This window comes from Penicillium robsamsonii, assembly GCF_028829455.1.
Source record: "Penicillium robsamsonii strain IBT 29466 chromosome Unknown utg000002l_segment0_segment0, whole genome shotgun sequence".
Classification (NCBI taxonomy): Eukaryota; Fungi; Ascomycota; class Eurotiomycetes; order Eurotiales; family Aspergillaceae; genus Penicillium; species Penicillium robsamsonii.
Genome location: NW_026643220.1, coordinates 3,604,054 through 3,622,991, shown reverse-complemented (window position 1 = coordinate 3,622,991; position 18,938 = coordinate 3,604,054). Strand labels below are relative to the sequence as shown.

The following is an 18,938-nucleotide window of genomic DNA, read 5'->3' as shown; positions in this document are numbered from 1 at the left end:
GCTTTACATATTATCAATGGCCAGAATGTGCATATAATAAATGTGTTGGTATTCTAACTTGGCTCTTAAATCTAACTTGTATACATTGCAAACGCCGCTTGAAAATAAACTTCTCTCACATATAGACCACTCATAATTGATCGTCAATTTACTGCTCGTTCGTGAGAACATAGCGGTAACGAGCATCACCATTGTCCATATCCACGATTGCCTGATTGGCATCCGTCATTGGGCGCTCCTGAATCCAAGGCTTGACACCCTTGGCAGCAGCCAACTCCAACATCTCCCGAATCTCACCGGGGCTACCGATCAATGAGCCACCAAGCTTGATGCCCTTGAGGATAAGCACGAAAGCTGGGATCTCGAGGCTGCCATCTTCGGGGGCACCGAGCTGGATGAAAGTACCGTGAACACGCAAAAGTCCACAGTACTGGACAATTGGCATCTTGGAAGAAGAGGCAGTGGAGATGATCAAGTCGAGAGAGCTAGCGTGGTTGGTAGCCCAGTCCTCTTCCTCACCGGTGGCGATGAAGTCATCCGCACCGAGCTTAAGCGCATCAGCCTTCTTATCGGACTTGCGGGAGATAGCCACGACGCGGTCAGCACCGAGTGCTTTGGCGAACAAAATAGCAAAGTGGCCAAGACCGCCAACACCAACAATACCAACGGTCTTTCCGGGCCCACAGCCATTCCGTTTAAGAGGCGAGTAGGTAGTGATACCACCGCAGAGCATAGGCGCCGCATCGGCAGAGGAGATGGCGTCGGGGATCTTGATAACGAAGTGTGAAGGAGAGCGGTTGTACGTGGAGTAGCCACCATACGACTTGCCACCGTTGGCATAAGTACCGTTGTACGTGCCGACCATCTTAGTGCAGTGCTGTTCGATGCCAGACGCACAGGCGTCACAGTCGCCATCCTTGTTCTGGCACGAGCCGCTCTGCGCACCAACACCGACACGGTCGCCGACCTTGATATCTCCCTCAACCTGGGATCCGACCCGGACAGCTGTTCCGACAATTTCGTGGCCAACGCAGCAAGGGTAGTCGGTGGGGCCCTATGGAAACGGAGACTGGTATTAGCAACGATTCAATTCTGATCATGTTCAAGAAGTGCCATACCCATCCACTGCGCAAAGTGTGAATATCCGAGCCACAGATACCACAGTGAGTGACCTTGATATCAACATCGGTTTCCTCCCATGGCTTAGGCTCGAATTCCTGCCAGACCATCTTTCCTTCGGCCGCGTCCGGCCCGAGAGCTACCCATCCTTCGAACTTGTAATCGGTGGACATGATTATAGTGTATAAAACGTGTATAAAATTGCGATTCAATGGTTATGATCTACAAGATATTCCGGCAGGGTCCTCCTTTTAAATTATCCACGCGGAGAGATCGATGTCCGTCTCGGAGTTATTCTTGGAAATCTCGGTTCGTGGTGCCATGGTCATCGTGAAGGAAAAAAAAGGCCCACTTGACCCGTCGAGTAGATTCTTCATCGATTGGATTCTTCATCGGGTGGATTCTTCATCGGGTGGATTGTCATCGAGTGGGTTGTCATCACGGTCTTAATGTTATATCCGAGGAGATTTCTAAACCAGCAAGCAACAATGGAGCTCAGATCATAGAAATCCACCTCGTGATTCAAGGTGCTTACTTCCCGGAGTTAAGAAATTATGATCGATTGGGTCGCCTTTTGGATAATCCGTAGTGGAGAATCGTGATTATTCATCAATATCCGTCTGTCGCTATTGTTAAGCTTTCGCCTCTTGGACCGAAGGAACCGCCCTTTGCCGCCGGGAGTAATATTGAATACAAAGGACAGCAGTGAGAACCCATGAGGCACCAGCAAGACAGCTGATTGCGGTGAGACCATGCAAGTACTTCGGGGCATCGGAAGTGCGGAAGATCTGCGAGCCAGCAATGCCAGCACAGTTAGCAGCCATGACCACTAATGCCATAGCAACGCTTCGTTCCTGTGGTGTGCGACAGTAGAATGACAGCCAGCCAACGTTCAGAATGCTGTCATAGGATTAGATCGAGTTATACACATCTGGAGCAGGGAACTCACTGCATGCTGCAATAGGAGATATTAGCAGCGGCAATAACTCCATACCGGTGCCATTGCGAAGTGTGAGGGTTACTTGTACGAAGACAAGCGTAGGAAATAACATTCCAAGTGATAGCCAAGAGCACAAAGGGTCCGCGATGTCTCGTTTTGTCGCTGTCAAGAGTTAGAATTCGTTTCATTGTAATGATTATAAGCACTCACGCAGCAAAAGACAGAACTACCAGCCAGATCATGCTACAGTAGACTGGAACCGATGCCAGGGCGTTCGCCTTGACGGCACCGAAACCCAGCCCTTTGATCATGCTAGGTGTGTATTGGGTCAAACCCGAGAAACCAGACATGGACACCAAAGTCACGAAAACGTGTTGCAGGATGCGAGGCTGCTTGATGGTCTGACAGATATCAGAGCCTGAAATCCGGATATGACCTGTGGCTTTCAGGGGGTCATCTAGCAGAACGCGGTTGCGAATGATGTGCGACTCGCGTTCGGTGAAGTAACTCCAGCGGCCAAAGGCAAGCAATGGACGGCCGTCTCCGACCGATGCAGGTACGAGAAGCGTGAATACGATTGCGATGAAAAGGGTTATCAGGCCCTCGACTAGATTGTCAATTAGCAGAGCTCGGGCTGGTCGAATGTATCTATGTTGGATTTGCACTTACCCAGGAAGATCCATCTCCATCCCTCCATACCATGGGTGTCATGCAGCTGAAGCAGACCGGCGGATATCAAGCTCGATGTAGCCGATGCAAACATCTGTCCATAGAAGAACAGGCTGGTGCGCAGACTTGTCTCATCTTTCTTATACCATGTGGAGAGATAATATAAAGCGCCTTCGTGGAGTCAGCCGGATGCTCTAAGCAGAAAATTTAGATGGACCTACCAGGAATAAAACCACCCTCGCAGAGTCCCAGCAAAATTCTCGTCACCAGGTACGCAGGATACGATTTGACAAAAGCCTGGAAGGTCGCAACCAACCCCCACGCGAATAACTGACCCGATAACCAGATACGGGGCCCAATTCGCTGCATAATAATATTCGACGGGATTTCAGAGAGAACAATGCCAGCAGAGAGCAGTTGCGATCCGATATTGATTTGATTTGTGGTGATATTGAGGTCTTTAGTGATACTCGATGTCAAGACAGCGCTGATGTTTCCACGATCCATTTGCAAGGCGAAGAAGGCGACTGCAAGAATTGGAAGGAGAATAAAGTCGACTCTGGGATAAGCTTGTTAGTGATATATTTATAGATGATGTGTGATCGAAAATGTATGTACTTACTTCCGCCGAACGGCCGACTCTTCAGTATCCCAGTCTTTAACAATACTATGGTCCAGCTCACTTGGAGGTGAGTCGATGACCTGCTCATTTATTTTGTATTTCTCGTCAAAGATGCCTTGTTCTGACATCTTGCAATATAGAGCTTGAAAAAATCACAAGAAACAAAAAGGCAAGTATGTGGAGAAAATACCTAGACTGGTGATTTATAGAAACAAATGCGGCCGATCGATCACTCTTATAGAAAAAGGAAAATACATGGTAATGAATGATTGCGTAGGTCTATTTACTAAAAGTGTACTAGAAGAGATCTAGAATGCGTGCCAGTGTGAACTTTTTGATGTCGCGACACAAGGAGATATGGCGCAATCACTGTCGATCTTACGACAGTATTGGCCTAAATGAAGAGTATTCTTTCTATCGGATCGGGAACTTTGACTGTTTATCCGAATGTCTTATGTTGATACGGTTGCTCATACTTACCTCCCTATATACATTGCCTTGCACGAAGACTTTCCACCTAGCATATGTAGTGAATAGATTGACTACATATCCAATTTTGATTTCTTATCTAAAACTAAATGGATCTCATTACACCCACACATCCCAAGACACGCCGTGTCGACTAGTCAAAGGCACCTGAGGACCTTCAGCGGCAACGATATATCCCGCATCACACCAGTCAAACAAGACCTGAGGCTGTGCACCATAGAAGCCATCATACTGCTCGTCCAAGGCATCTTGAAGAGTGCTAACTGGGTCTACCGGTTGCAGGACATCCCAAGGCCGGATGCAAGTCACACCCTGGCAAGATTTGAGGACCATCAAAATAGCGTCGAGTCGATTGATAGCTTGTGTCAAGCTGCGACCGAGAATTCGAGGTTCATTGGGATTAGCTTGGGAGCTTGTCGGGTACAGATTATTAAGCTGGTACGGGTCGGTCTAGAGAAAGATTAGTTGCTGTGATATAGAACCAAGATACTATTTACTCACCGACAAATCGTACAGCTCATGTTCGTTGTTGCACCAGACCGAGTAGTACAGATTGTAGCCCTCTCCCAGTAAGCGGACGGATTTGTAGGTGTTGTTCGGGATCAAGGTTGAGCCTTCGGGGCCTGCCTTGGAATTAGCATCATCCTAACCTTGAAAATATCTGGACTTACCAATACCACTATAAACACCTTCCATAACAGCAGAACCCCAGTATTCCACTGTAACATGTTCATGCCGCTCACCATCAAACGCAGGCGTCACAGGAATCGCAGTACCATCAAAATCGTCCCTGGCTGGAATCCCCGCAAGATGGAAAAAGGTCGGCGCCAAGTCTACATGAGTAGTCACGGCATCCTGCACATCTCCCTTGGCTACACCCGGTCCACGAATGAACAAGGGAACACGAATATCCTCCTCAAACCCGCAAGTCTTCCCGGGCGGGAGTCTGTGCTGGCCAATATGGAACCCATTATCCGAGGTATAGATGATATAAGTATTATCCAGCTGGCCGCTCTCCTCCAGCCGGGTGACAAGCCCATCTACTAATTCATCAACACCCTGCAAAGCGCGCAGACGCGACCGATAAAAGTGATCGTTATAGTCGATTACCGACTGGTTCTGCAAGGGCAGGTCGTGAATCCAACTCACCCCACTTGGCTGTGCAAGATCAGATTAGTCAGAATGGGTCACAAACACGTTACTCGTAATCAAGGCCGCGCTTACCTGGTCCGGATTGAAGTTCGCGGTGCGAGGTACCGTGACGTCCTGGAACAAATGTTCGTGTCGTTCCAGGGGGATGGGAGCAGACATGTAAATCTTGCCCGCCGCCACATCGCCCAGATCGATATTCGAGTGTGGCGCGACGGGCGATACAGCCAGGAAGAACGGTCTCTCTCCAGCCAAAGCATCGTCGAGGAAACCCAGTGCTTTCCCCGTGATCACATCGATGGTGTGTTCACCCTCATGGCTGACCGGTGGTTCATGGTCTCGCTGGTAAGTCGAATTGAGGTAAGAATAAGTATACGGATCGAGAAGGAAATCCGATCCGTTAAATCCATTGATGTGGGGGCTGTGGTAATTGTCCACGGTATGGGCGTTAAACATTTTGCCGGTGTAATACGTATCATAGCCCGCATCTTGTAGCCAAAGCGGGAGGAAATCATCATTGAAGCCTCGTTCGACGAATTTGGGATATCCGCCGTAGGGTGGACTGACGTCCGTTACATTTGTATTATGTGCCTGGCGACCGGTCCATAAACTCACGCGCGACGGACAGCATAGGGCTGTGGTGACGAAATGGTTGCGGAAAAAGGTACCCTGGTCGCGGATGTGTTTTGAGATCAGGGGCGTGTAGGATATAGAGTCGAGTTGAAGGTCTTGGTCATCAGTGATGACGAAGAGGATATTTGGTTTGGCCGATTGTGTCTCGTGCTTGAGTACGGATTGGAGGGATTGGAGGTTAAATTGTAAATCAATGGCGATAACCCCATTGGTGATGAGACCGAGAGCAGTGATTAATTTCATATTTAGTAGATGAAGCTGTTGGACAGTCCGTGGATGGATATAAATGGCCTTGGCAAATGTGGATGCGATGATGCCATAAACGGTCGCAATGGCGGGAGATATAGTTATACACTTCCATTGAGGTATATCGTGTATATATCGTGTACGTAGTGTATATTACATATTATACAGGATATATTAACGGAGAGTGTATCACTTCGCTTTTTTGATACCTATAATACAATAAGAGTGAAGTATAAAGGATTGCGTGCTTTACCCGCACAATGAGCACTTGAAGCCAATACGAATCGGCAATTCACATCGGTATCTTTTTTCATGGCCATGTCATTTGAGAACTAGACTATTGGATCAATATATATTAGAGATCAAGCAGTTCTTATATATAGTTATATATAAATGGGCTGTATCATAAGTTTTCCGCCAATTATTCCCGGTTACTAATAAAGGATTATTGGACATATGAAAAAATATCAAACACATCAAACACATCAGAACTATACGCTCAGACGGTTGGCGACATCCTGAAAATGCATACAACGCCAGAAGGGCTCGGCCAGTTTAGGGGGGATGTGTGGTGATCCTAGCTAGCAAAGAGGGTATATCGTGTAAACTGCTATTTTGGTGCTGGAATCGCAGATTGGAGACAAGGAGGCAGCAGAAAACGGGAGAAAGGATTAAGAGCCTTCAAACTACCAGTGACTCAGATTGATCCAGGCGGTGCACTAATATGATCCATTTACATATAAGTTTATATACTATAGGGAAGACGTAGGTTTAAAGAAAGAACATGCATGGTGTTACATCAGTATTTTATTTCATCTCCCATCTCTTTCTCATCTTTCCTTGAGTTTTTTCTCATCGCTCTGCTCTCCTGCTTTCTATCACCACCGTATTGCCATTTCATTAGGCCTTGCCTTTCTATCGAAATCTTCTTCGCCCTTCACATCGGGCCAAGGTGCATTCTCTCACTGCATCACTATACGGGACTTGCCTGGACTGACAGCATATGCGAACTACCATTAGGCCGGGATAATAGCTGCAGATACAGACATCAATTTAAGGCTGTTTTGTCTCAAGCTCCGGTGACTCCATGAAGCCCTGGCTATGACCAAGCCACTACAAGAGCCGCTCCCGATTCTTGCTCAATATCCTGCAAGTCTCGTATCGATGCCCGTGCGTCTAAGCAGATCCCCCGCCGACTCGCCATGCTACGACACCTGAAAGCCCTAGGCCAGGCCTTACAGGCCCTAGAGTGCAGCCGGTACGAACGATCCCAACTCAAGGCCCTCCATGATCATGCGTATTCAATTCGAACCCCACGCACGGGGGGTCGGCTGCTTCAACAGACAGTCGGTGATCTCTGTGCCCCCCTATCGTCACCTACACCGGCAAATCCGACGGAGCCAGGAATGTTTCAAGGATATCATCGATGCAGCCAAGGGAAACTAAGATATGGACGCGGCGACGAGATGAAGACGCCGATGCCCTTTCTGCTTTTTCTTTGTGCCTTGAGCACCCCTTCTTTTCGCCTCCAATACTATGAAGGTGTCACTCTAGTTACTAGGATAGGTCCTGACCGACAGTTCATTTGAATAAAATAACACCTCCTATACATCTAGAGCAAGTGGCTATCTAAATCGTCATTTTGGGTTACTATCACGGGCCTGGATTTCCTCCCTCTTACAAGCAATAAATACGATGTTCGGGGAGTACGTAGATCGAAGTACCAGTTGCCTACTGGTCTTTACACTGGAAGTGAAACCTATGGTATCCACACTTCCTAGTATACAGCTATATTCGAAATTGGCCTCCATGCTTTGCGCACGAAGGTCGTTTCTGGAACCCTAGCCTAAAACGTGCTAGCCCTAACACGGATAGTATCGACGTAGGGGCTGTTACGTCAAAATCACGCAGTACTGTTGTTTCAAACCACCATTACGACCAGTGTACTTTGCACTTGTAAGAAACAATGGATTGTCAAATGGATTGTCAAATGCATGGTTGCTAGTTAGGGAGAATCGTAGTGAATCGTAAACAAAATCAGACACTGAAATACAATATAGTGAGAGGAACTCGATGAGAGAAAAGCAGAGGGAGGATGAACAGTTCACGCCTTCATAGTAAGATGCGCAGTTTTCCATTCCAGCAGCGTATTGTCATTCGACACAGTATGAGGATGGGATGGGCCTAAAACTCGTTGTTGCTTGACTACGCAGGTTTGAAGCAAATCAACTGCTTTGGCATGCTGGCCTGTAGATTCCCACGTGAAAGCTAGGTTGGTCATGCTTGTCAGCGTGGAGGGATGGTCCGCGCCGAGTTTCATCCGACTCGTCTCCATGACCTGTATAAAGACCTGCTCCGCCTCTTCCCATCGACCCTGGTTCCATAACGTCGACGCCAGGTTGGCCATGCTGGTCAGTGTGTCGGGATGGTCCGCGCCGAGTTTCGTCTTACTCGTTTCCATGACCTGTAGCTCGAGCTCCTCCGCCTCTTCCCATCGGCCCTGGTTCCTATATGTCGACGCTAGGTTGGCCATGCTTGTCAGCGTGGAGGGATGGTCCGCGCCGAGTTTCGTCTTACGAGTCTCTATGACCTGTATAAAGAGTTGCTCCGCCTCTTCCCATCGGCCCTGGTTCCTATACGTCGACGCCAGGTTGGCCATGCTGGTCAGCGTGTTAGGATGATCCGCGCCGAGTTTCGTCTTACTCGTCTCCATGACCTGTAGCTCGAGCTCCTCCGCCTCTTCCCATCGACCCTGGTTCCTATACGTCGACGCTAGGTTGGCCATGCTTATCAGCGTGGAGGGATGGTCCGCGCCAAGTTTCATCTTACGAGTCTCTATGACCTGTATAAAGACCTGCTCGGCCTCGTCCCATCGACCCTGGTTCCATAACGTCGACGCTAGGTTGGCCATGCTTATCAGCGTGGAGGGATGGTCCGCGCCAAGTTTCATCTTACGAGTCTCTATGACCTGTATAAAGAGCTGCTCGGCCTCGTCCCATCGACCCTGGTTCCATAACGTCGACGCTAGGTTGGCCATGCTGGTCAGCGTGTCGGGATGGTCCGCGCCGAGTTTCGTCCTACTCGTCTCCATGACCTCTAGCTCGAGCTCCTCCGCCTCTTCCCATCGGCCCTGGTTCCTATACGTCGACGCTAGGTTGGCCATGCTGGTCAGCGTGTCGGGATGGTCCGCGCCGAGTTTCGTCCTACTCGTCTCCATGACCTCTAGCTCGAGCTCCTCCGCCTCTTCCCATCGGCCCTGGTTCCTATACGTCGACGCTAGGTTGGCCATGCTGGTCAGCGTGTCGGGATGGTCCGCGCCGAGTTTCGTCCTACTCGTCTCCATGACCTGTAGCTCGAGCTGCTCCGCCTCTTCCCATCGACCCTGGTTCCATAACGTCGACGCTAGGTTGGCCATGCTGGTCAGCATGTCGGGATGGGCCGCGCCGAGTTTCGTCTTACTCGTCTCCATGACCTGTATAAAGAGCTGCTCCGCCTCTTCCCATCGACCCTGGTTCCATAACGTCGACGCCAGGTTGGCCATGCTGGTCAGCGTGTCGGGATGGTCCTCGCCGAGTTTCGTCTTACTCGTCTCCATGACCTGTAGCTCGAGCTGCTCCGCCTCTTCCCACCGCCCCTGTAGTCGATAGGCTACTCCTAACATCGCAGTGCTATGAAGGGTGTCTTCATCTTCGGCGCCGCAAATCTTCATTCTTTGCTTCCTTGACATTGCCGCCATATCCTCTGCAACCGAAATACTGCCACATTCTGTCGCATACCACGCCCCTTTATAGAGTAGCGCGGCCCAGTTCCGGAGTGAGTCTTGCGATTTCGGTTGATGTAACATAGCTGACCTAACATGCGGAAACAGTGACCGGCATCTCCCCCAATTTTCATATTGACCGGTCGGGAATTCACCATATAGGTTCTTAATGAAACATTCCTTCCACTCCTCCTCCTGGCCATAGGTTCTTAACCATGTGCGTACTGTTAGCTGCACAAGCCGATGCATCGTGAACATCATGATATCTCCACCTGAAGTAATAAAGGAATAGTCTCTGAGAATCGCAATATCGCTCTCAAAATCGTCATCTACGTCGGGTTCAGACGAGTAATCCGTATCCTCATCGCTTGACATATCTCTAATATCTTGCGGAGAACCTAAAGTTCCACAGTTTCTGTCTATGTCTTGTACCCGGAGAAGATCCTCTGGGATTCCCTGCCAGTCGAAAAAGCTCATGAGAGATAGTAAGTCAGCCGCAGATTGCCTGATCCGTCGGATATGGTCGAACGATATTTGCCATGTTAGTAGAATCGAGTTCTTTGCTTCCCAGTCTCGGTCCGCGTTATAACCCTCTTGGTTAAGAAGATTTGCGGCTTGTCGCTCACTTCGCCGAAGCTTTTCTAGGTATTGCGATGCCGAGCAACGCGGTGAACGGTGGTTGATGTAGCTAGCCGCTTGCACAATCGCAAGAGGCATGAACTCAAGTTCCTTGACTAGCCGAACCAATTCCTCTCTCTCTGTACAATCATCTAGCTTCTTCCGCAATAGAACTAGCGCCTCAGCTGTGTTCATAGGTTGTACATCGATCAGATGTTTCTTATGGCCGGCGAGCTCTAACGCTACCCCTCTATTCCGGCTTGTTATGATGGTGGAACCATTTGAGCATCCCAAAAGGTATCTTAGCGGTGGCTGCGTGGGAGCATGCCTCGTGTTTGCTTGGGCCTCCATCTGAGTAGATAATGGTTTGCGAAGGAGCTCATCATCATCGACATTATCAAGGACAAGAATCCAATTTCCGATCTCCCCATCTTGTAACCAGTTCCCGAAGAGTTGGAAAATATTAGAGTTGCGATCCTGGCGCCCGGGAATCTTAGTACGGTCGGCAAGGTTACGGAGACTTTCCTCGCAGCGCGCGGCATTACTCGCGTGAACCCAGAAAACCCAAGTGTCAGGCGATTGCTGCCGGACTCTATGGCAGTATTCGATAGCGAGTCGAGATTTTCTGTAAAGTCAGTCTTGAACACACCGCTAAGGGCTCGCTTGACCTCACCCAACACCCCCTAGGCCAACGAGAACTATTCTAGACCCCGGGATCGAGCATTTTTCGTGGATTTGATCGAGTTCCTCGCGGCTGACAAAATCTGGATCATGCGGGAATGGCACGGTCGACAGTGGCTCAGGGCGGGGCTCCGGTTGCTCTAGGAGAAAGTATTAGTTGATGGTCTTAACCCATTTTTTGATTCGACACTCACCAGACGTATAGTATATGGGCCCGTGGCTGGCACCCACCTGTAACCCCTGATTCTGGTCGCCAAACACTATAGAGGTCATTATGGATATACGATGCAGACGATGTTCAATTTTCTGGTAAAAGAAAGGTGACGGGTCCCCGTTTAGCCTCACTCTCAGGTGACTTCTTAGACGCCAGGCGTTTAGTGGGGCACCAAGTCAGTCTGGGGCTTTCTTCCCCTCACCTATCGAACCTATGAGAGCGAGGTCTTCTAAGTGACAACATAGACCTGGTCAAATGAACGGTGTCGCGTACATTTCCAAACCCACAAAACACCGACGCGCCTGTCCTTCAACCAGTCACCATCGGGTACCGCCCTGCCCAATCCTAACCTAGACTAGGCCGGTATTATGCCTTGATATGTATGCAAAAATTTCACGTGTTAAATAAGGCAGTAGGTGAGGCTGAATAGCGATTAACCTCTTCCCTTCCTCCCTTTCGCTTCCTAAAACTACGTTGGTGATTTCTCCACTTCCACCTATGCCTTCGTGATGTCTAACCCGGAAGACTACACCGTCGGTTGGATTTGCGCTATAACCACTGAATATGTTGCCGCCCAAGCATTCCTCGACGAAAAGCATGACCGCCCCGCGTACCTGCCACCTCATAACAAAACCGACTACACGCTGGGAAGGGTTTGGAACCACAACGTGGTTATTTCCGTTTTACCCATGGGAGAATACGGCACAAGCTCGGCAGCTCGGGTGGCAGAAGACATGATGCACAGCTTTCCGAATATCCGTATCGGCCTCATGGTCGGCATCGGCGGCGGCGCGCCAAGCCAAAAGCATGATATCCGTCTTGGAGATGTCGTGATTAGCATTCCCCGCAATGGCCAGGGCGGTGTCCTTCAGTACGACTTTGGCAAGACGATCCAGGGTCAAGCCTTCCAGCCCACGGGGTTTTTAGACCAGCCACCCACTGTCCTACGCGCCGCAGTAAATGGACTCGAAGCCCAGTATGAGAGCGAAGGAAACCAACTCGATCACATGGTCCGTGAGATCCTCGAGAAGAAACCGCGACTACAAAGGAAATACCAGCGCCCAGATCTAGCTAGTGATCGGTTATACCGAAGTCAGGTTGTTCATCCCGTGGACGGTGATTTAACTTGCACTTTGAGTTGCGGTGAGGATCCATCCTGCCTAGTTCCGCGATCTCCCCGCACCAAAGATGATGATGATCCGGCAATTCATTACGGCCTCATTGCCTCAGCCAATCAACTCATGAAAGATGCTTTGATTCGAGATAAATTAGCTGCGCAAAAAGACGTTTTGTGCTTTGAGATGGAAGCAGCTGGATTGATGAACCACTTTCCTTGCTTAGTGATCCGAGGCATCTGCGACTATGCTGACTCGCATAAGAACAAAGCCTGGCAGGGGTATGCGGCCATGGTTGCCGCTGCATATACCAAAGACCTTTTGTATCGAATTGCTCCCCAGCAGGTGGAACAGGAGGCAAGAATTGTTAATTCTCTGAAGGAAGGAGATCACTATACAAGCATTACTTTCGGGAGTCACAACTCCGGCTTTCAGGTTGGTAGGAATGATGGCCCTATTAATGCGACGTTCGGGGCAAAGTGATTGGCATGTACATATCTACGTAGCTTTCAATGTCTGCTTTTGATGAGGAAGTTTCGATCGAGTGAACATGTAATTTGTATTTGCGATCAACGTGCAGTATTAGATTGTCCTTTAACGCTCTTGGGGGGTTTTTCTGCACAGGATAACCGAGGTCGATACCAATGGTAGCGATAGGTGGTTTTTTTCCATGAGGAAACAGAGATCTGTTCTATCTATATGATGTCAGGGCAACGACCAACGGAAAGGGTTAGTAGAAATGATTCGAGGCATTGATATTAATGTGCTTCCTAATAATTAGCTGCTGTGCATAGGGCTGTGGATCTAGTCAATTTGGTTGGTCGTTATGGTCCATTTGGTTTGGTAAGATGGGGTGTGTTTATTCAGTATGGAGCAAGCCTCTTGGCGTTGCAGAAGACGGTGGAAGCAGAGACGCACAAGCCATTGTTGCCACGCGACATTCGGGGACTCCAGAGGAACAGCCACTCCATAATCCTACCCCAATCAGATCTCCCCGACAGCGCCCCGATGTCACATGAGTCTCTACTAGTATGCACTAGTATTGGCTTGGCTGGGTCTATGAGCCAAGGCAATCCCGGAGTGGCGCTGTGTTCTTTTTTCAGGGGCTTCAACATTTCTATATATGGCGATACGCGCAACTTTTAATTCCGATCTGCAATTTCAAGGTCCAATATGTCCAATATGCTCGGTTTTTACCGCGCGGTGATCGCAGTGCTAGTCGTGCTATGCTGCTCCAGTGAGTAAAATGTTGCTACGAACTCCTCACCTAGTACCCCGTGTCTAGACTTACATTGCTAGATACCTTCGCTGCCAATTGCAGCTCAACCTGGATCACCTCCGTGGCTGATGCAGATACCCTTCGTCAGAACTGTCGAGTGGTCACAGGCCACGTCGGTATCGGTCCATTTTCCGGCAACGTCACAGTTCACATTAATCTCGACGGTGTTGAAGTGATTGAAGGCACCCTCGGGGAATATCCTTATACCCAGCGTGACTATCTCACTCAGCCCTCGTATACTCTCTCCAGTTCCTCTTTAAAGAAAGCCGACGCAGTGGAATTTGGAAACTACGACACTCGCATAGTGAACCTCACACTTCCTAGTCTCACATCCGTGAATAACTACGTTTCCATAGGGATACATGCTTATGATCTCGTCGACCTAGATCTTACGAGTCTGCATTCCGCGGATAGCATTACGCTTGGCCCCCCCCAATCTGCACACGCTCCACCACACAAAGTTACGTAATGTAACATCCCTAAGTATTGAGCCGATGCAGATCGACTCGCTGGACAGTTTGTCTGACAATGAGCTCAATCTGGAAGAGCTTTACATCAATGGTCCATTCCCAAACGTTGGCAACATCGCTATTGGATTCAAGTCTGTCGACTACATCCAAGTATCGGACAACTCGTCTCTCACGCTAGGAGGGCCTTCGACAAAGGAAATGACCATCAAACAACTCGACCTCGACAGTATTACGGATCTTAAGCGTAGCGTAACGCTGAAGACACTCGAGGTAGATCTTATGAAGCTTTCAGCTCCCATTCATATCACTCATCTAGATATTCCATTCGATAATCTGCGCGAACTTCAAGTCTTGCAGCGAGAGGAAAATCCCCTGAAATCTATCACTCTTCCTCCCAAGGCCGTGAATTGGACCGGTGGCTTTGGACTCGTCATCACCGGTGGCCCCGATCTGAATTTGACCTCGATATACGGTGCCGACGACCAAGGCAAACGCATTCAGACTTGGTACTGGCCAAAGAATGTCTCGTTGGTTGATATTTCCGACGCCACTGTAGGAAATACCTTCTTGTATGTATCTCTCCCTCGCAGTAACTAGTCACAAAGGCTTACCTAAGAGAATAGCGACCCCTTTGTCACCCAACAAATGGGCCTGGACAAGGATTTCCCTCCTTCGGTTTTGAGCGATTTCAGAATTTCTCCATCCGCGAATTCTACTACTTTCAACTGCACAACCTTCCGTAAGCTCAAGGGCATGGGTCGTTTGCCGAGCGATGGATACAAGTTCGTTTGCTACGACCCGTACCTTGCGAGCGGCGCTATTCGTGTTCATGTACCGATTACCGTCGGTTTTATTAGTGCCGTGCTCGGAATTTGTATCTGGATGATATAAATGTCAATTTCCGAGGGTATCTGATATAACTGTTGTCCCTGCACTTTGTACTACGCACTTGCACTTTTGATACATTCAACATCAGAATGTGCATATTACTCACTCTAAACTCCCCATCGCCCCCCATCACTCCAAGCTCACCTCACCCACTCTCCTAGTCCATACATTCCAACACGACTATGCCAGCCCATGACCCCAACACAGTCCCCTCTCGGAGCGATAACGAAAGCGATCCAACCTTGTGCGTTCTAGTCAGGACATGAGTACCAGTTGCTGTGAAGGATAATGGATTCAGAGAAGCGACCTCGGAATAATAGAGCCGCGGCCAATGAGCAACTTCAGATCTTGTCGGCCAAGAGTCAAACAAAAATTGCTGCAATGCTAAAGGTGGACGGGTACTTTGCGGCGAGTGACGGATCCATGAACATCCTGGAAAGAAAAATGTCATTACGCGTACTCCATGAGCTAGCTGTGTCGATTCAAGAGTCCGTGAAGACGATCCATGGCGCAATGCCATCCCCCACTGGTAGAAGTCCCGTTCATTTACTTATACGTTAGAAATGCTAGCAGTATTTTCTATAGCCATCGCCTTCTGATATATCAAGACGGTGTTAAGCTATTTCACTGTTGCCCGTTTTGATGACATCTACTTGTACTGTTTTAAAGGCAAGCGTCCTCCTCGCTTGCTCAAGGACAGCTTATTGCGCATGACTCAATACGGCCCATGACTGTTGGATAGCGCGACTAGTATGCAGGGATTCTCTACGGTTGCTCTGGCCATGATTATTGCGGTGTGCCATTGACCGATAGGCCTATATATGAATACGTGACAATTGTATGGAAATTGGAACTGCAATATCCGTAGAAAATGTACCCTGACCTTTTCAAGATAATGATCGCACCTCTCAAGTAATAAATGGAAGGGAGGTGAAATAACCAATACTCCTAGCTTACAGATGTATTCTCATGTATATCAGTTCGATTTTTATTATGTACATAATGTGGAAAATGCATGAAGTATAAAGTGGATATATTGCGTGCTTTATAACTCCGATGACAACTCGGCTTCAATGGCCTGGAATATTTATCGGCAATAGAGTCCAGACTTGCCGCCAATCCACCTTCTCAATACCTTTTTCTTTTCTTTGACTTTTTTTTTCATTTCACAGCATGGCTCACATAGAAAGTGACGCGGTTGGGTCGGTACCTCCGGGTATTATCGGAACCGGCATCGATGCGAATGGCCATGTAGATGAAGAGAGTCCATTAATCCCGCAGTCTGACACAGACACTAAGCTCAAGGCCTTGACGGGGGTGGGGACAATTATCGCGGTGCTTCTACTCGGTAGGAGAATTTACAGGAAAACAAGAAAGCAAGATTGGAGATCTAATCCAATATAGGCGAATTCATTTCCAATGCCGATGCGACACTAGTGATGGCGGCAGCAGGCCGCATCTCCTCCGAATTTAATCGTCTACGCGATGCGAGTTGGCTCTCAACAGGATATACATTAGGTGTCTGTGCTGCACAACCGATGGTGAGTACAACCCGCACCGCGTATATCCCAAGGTCTAACTGTCGTCCAGTATGGAAAATTGAGTGATATCTACGGTCGCAAGCCAATGTTGCTGCTCTCATATTTGTTATTCGCAGTGGGTTGTATAACGAGGTAGGCAAAAACTGCACCCAACAGCCGAGATACAATTCTGACCGTGTATAGTGGCATCGGATCTCAGATGTGGGTGGTTATTTTTGGTCGCGCGACCAGCGGAATGGGTGGTGCGGGAATCATGACCATCAGCTCCATTATAATTACAGACATCGTGCCTAAGCGCGAGGTCGCTACTTGGAGGGCATATGTGAATATCGCCATGACACTTGGGCGTAGTCTCGGAGGTCCGCTGGGTGGTTGGCTGAGCGATACTATCGGATGGAGATGGTGAGTTTCCCCGAATCTGACAGCTGCATCTATCTTCTAACCACATTACAGGCTGTTCCTCCTGCAAGCCCCGTTTCTCGCTCTGGCTGCAGCTCTCGTGATTGTGAAACTGAACGTCGGAGAGAAGACACACTCCACCAAAGGAAACAAACTCGCCAAGGTCGATTTCCTCGGAACAGCACTGCTGGGCTCGTCTATTGTCGCGATGATCACACTCCTCGACCAAGGCGGGAAGTCCTTCCCGTGGAGCTCGTGGTGGACAGCCCTCCTAGCAAGCAGCGGAGTATCACTCCTAATCGCTTTCGTGCTCGTCGAAGCCTACGTCGCCCGCGACCCAATCTTCAACCTGCGCATTCTCCGGCGCACAAACGTCTCAACGGCATACATAATCGGTGCGCTTCAGATCACCGCACAGCTGGGCATGATGTTTTCCGTCCCACTGTATTTCCAAGTAACACAGCGCGCATCAACGACGGCGGCGGGCATGCATCTCATTCCAGCAGTGATAGGAAATACCCTCGGTGGATTGCTAGCAGGAATATTCATCCAACGCACAGGGCAGTTCAAACCCCTTCTCGTTGTCGCCGGCCTGGTTGCCGGCATTTCCTACCTCCTCCTCTACCTCCGTTGGGACGGACACAGCGGCTTCTGGGAATCGCTATTTATCCTGCCCGGCGGACTTGGCACGGGAATTGCAGGGGCGTCATCGTTTATTGCCATGTCCTCCATGCTACCGGGTGAAGAAACTGCCATGGCGACAGCGGGATATATGCTGATTGTGGGATTCTCCATGACGGCTGGTGTGACTACGTCCAATTCCGTTCTGGGGATGGAGTTCCAGCGGCAGCTCAAGCTGAATCTTCATGGACCTGGCTCTGAGAAGGTAAGTACTGTCATGGTGATATTTCGTCGTGGTGCTAATTGTGTAAGGTTATTCAACGTGCGATGGCTGATACGAGTTATATCGCGCACCTAAGTGGCCACCTGCGGGAGATTGTGGTGGGTTGTTATATCTCTGGACTTAAGCATACATATCGTGAGTTGATAGATTCTGCTATATTTGGTATCTCCCACTAACATCGTATAGTTCTTTCCCTTGGTTGTTCGCTTTTGGCGTCATTCAGTGGGTTGTTTATTGCGCGCCATCAAATATAGACTCCGTCTATCGGAACTGCATTACTATATTGGATTAAAGATAACAGGAACCTGAAAATGACATTTCTTGTGATATAACTGGCAAGTGCGCCATCATCGACAGTCCCAGTAGCTCAATTTATCATTAATATGTGCAGAAGCTTCGCATCGTCTGACTCAGCTACAGCCACCAAATACATAACCTGCTCATTAAATGCGACTAGTAACGGCCATTTGGTACACAGCCGGCTTTCTCGGCCAACCAAGTTCAGGGGCAGCCGAGGGCTAAGCAGGGGTCATTGATACCGATTGCTTGTCATTGGCCCCAACTGTTTACACTAGTTCATAATAAGCTAGATGTGTTCGGTAGTATCGCTCTACTCCGTACTATGAAACAAATCGTACGTACAAACTGACTTGCTTTTAACCACTATCGTGCCCCTTTATAAACCCCGCGATCGGGTTTCAACCCAATTTATATTCTCCCACAGATCTTAGAATGCATCACCACCTGATCGACCAGCACGTGCTATTCACTTCGGTTTCAGCGGCGATTGTGACAGCAGAAGGTCAGTATGATAATTGGATTTCACTTCTCGGCAACTGCATAGGCAGTATATATAAGGGATGTGAATCGGGCTGGTCATTCAGTGAAACTCGTAAAGAACGCCTCGCTATGATCTCGTTGGGTTGATTACTCCCAGGCTGCCGGTGTGGTTGTCGGACACTATCCATTGCAATGTACAGTGGATGTTGGATATGCTCGGATTTCGTGTTCTGATAATGGATGTATAGATTTCGTATATATGCCAGATCTTTGGTAAGGCATATCCAAGAACTAGGGGATTTGCTGTTCCAAAAATATAGAAAAAGCCGATAATCAAAAAGATGAAGTTAACCATCCCTCCCAACGGCAAACATTACGAATCGGCCAGGAAATCGAAGATAACAATTTATGTCTCATCCTAG

At 48.8% G+C, this 18,938-nt stretch overlaps 7 protein-coding genes across 7 annotated transcripts; 3 read left to right on the top strand and 4 right to left on the bottom strand.

Moving 5' to 3' along the window:
• Positions 1-148: 148 nt before the first annotated feature.
• N7447_004615 (NAD(P)-dependent alcohol dehydrogenase) lies at positions 149-1,292 on the bottom strand (the record flags this gene model as incomplete). The annotated part of the gene is made up of 2 exons (XM_057228890.1): positions 149-1,054; positions 1,119-1,292. 2 exons carry the CDS (start codon positions 1,290-1,292, stop codon positions 149-151), a joined length of 1,080 nt encoding a protein of 359 aa, XP_057088231.1.
• A 459-nt stretch (positions 1,293-1,751) lies between these two features.
• N7447_004614 (Sulfatase) lies at positions 1,752-3,478 on the bottom strand (the record flags this gene model as incomplete). Its single annotated transcript, XM_057228889.1, has 6 exons — positions 1,752-2,019; positions 2,069-2,221; positions 2,270-2,666; positions 2,729-2,899; positions 2,950-3,287; positions 3,351-3,478. The coding sequence occupies 6 exons, from the start codon at positions 3,476-3,478 to the stop codon at positions 1,752-1,754; spliced, it is 1,455 nt and encodes a 484-aa protein (XP_057088230.1).
• A 460-nt stretch (positions 3,479-3,938) lies between these two features.
• N7447_004613 (sulfatase family protein) lies at positions 3,939-5,864 on the bottom strand (the record flags this gene model as incomplete). Its single annotated transcript, XM_057228888.1, has 4 exons — positions 3,939-4,289; positions 4,341-4,462; positions 4,511-4,997; positions 5,064-5,864. The coding sequence occupies 4 exons, from the start codon at positions 5,862-5,864 to the stop codon at positions 3,939-3,941; spliced, it is 1,761 nt and encodes a 586-aa protein (XP_057088229.1).
• A 2,107-nt stretch (positions 5,865-7,971) lies between these two features.
• Positions 7,972-11,199, bottom strand: N7447_004612 (tetratricopeptide repeat protein; the record flags this gene model as incomplete). Its single annotated transcript, XM_057228887.1, has 3 exons — positions 7,972-10,870; positions 10,919-11,066; positions 11,121-11,199. The coding sequence occupies 3 exons, from the start codon at positions 11,197-11,199 to the stop codon at positions 7,972-7,974; spliced, it is 3,126 nt and encodes a 1,041-aa protein (XP_057088228.1).
• A 450-nt stretch (positions 11,200-11,649) lies between these two features.
• Positions 11,650-12,738, top strand: N7447_004611 (5'-methylthioadenosine/S-adenosylhomocysteine nucleosidase family protein; the record flags this gene model as incomplete). Its single annotated transcript, XM_057228886.1, has 1 exon — positions 11,650-12,738. The coding sequence occupies one exon, from the start codon at positions 11,650-11,652 to the stop codon at positions 12,736-12,738; it is 1,089 nt and encodes a 362-aa protein (XP_057088227.1).
• Positions 12,739-13,428: 690 nt separating this feature from the next.
• On the top strand, positions 13,429-14,895 carry N7447_004610 (uncharacterized protein; the record flags this gene model as incomplete). The annotated part of the gene is made up of 4 exons (XM_057228885.1): positions 13,429-13,492; positions 13,555-13,868; positions 13,921-14,573; positions 14,628-14,895. 4 exons carry the CDS (start codon positions 13,429-13,431, stop codon positions 14,893-14,895), a joined length of 1,299 nt encoding a protein of 432 aa, XP_057088226.1.
• Positions 14,896-16,065: 1,170 nt separating this feature from the next.
• On the top strand, positions 16,066-17,990 carry N7447_004609 (Major facilitator superfamily domain general substrate transporter; the record flags this gene model as incomplete). Its single annotated transcript, XM_057228884.1, has 7 exons — positions 16,066-16,240; positions 16,297-16,433; positions 16,483-16,565; positions 16,617-16,835; positions 16,887-17,718; positions 17,766-17,871; positions 17,923-17,990. The coding sequence occupies 7 exons, from the start codon at positions 16,066-16,068 to the stop codon at positions 17,988-17,990; spliced, it is 1,620 nt and encodes a 539-aa protein (XP_057088225.1).
• Between the last annotated feature and the right edge of the window lie 948 nt (positions 17,991-18,938).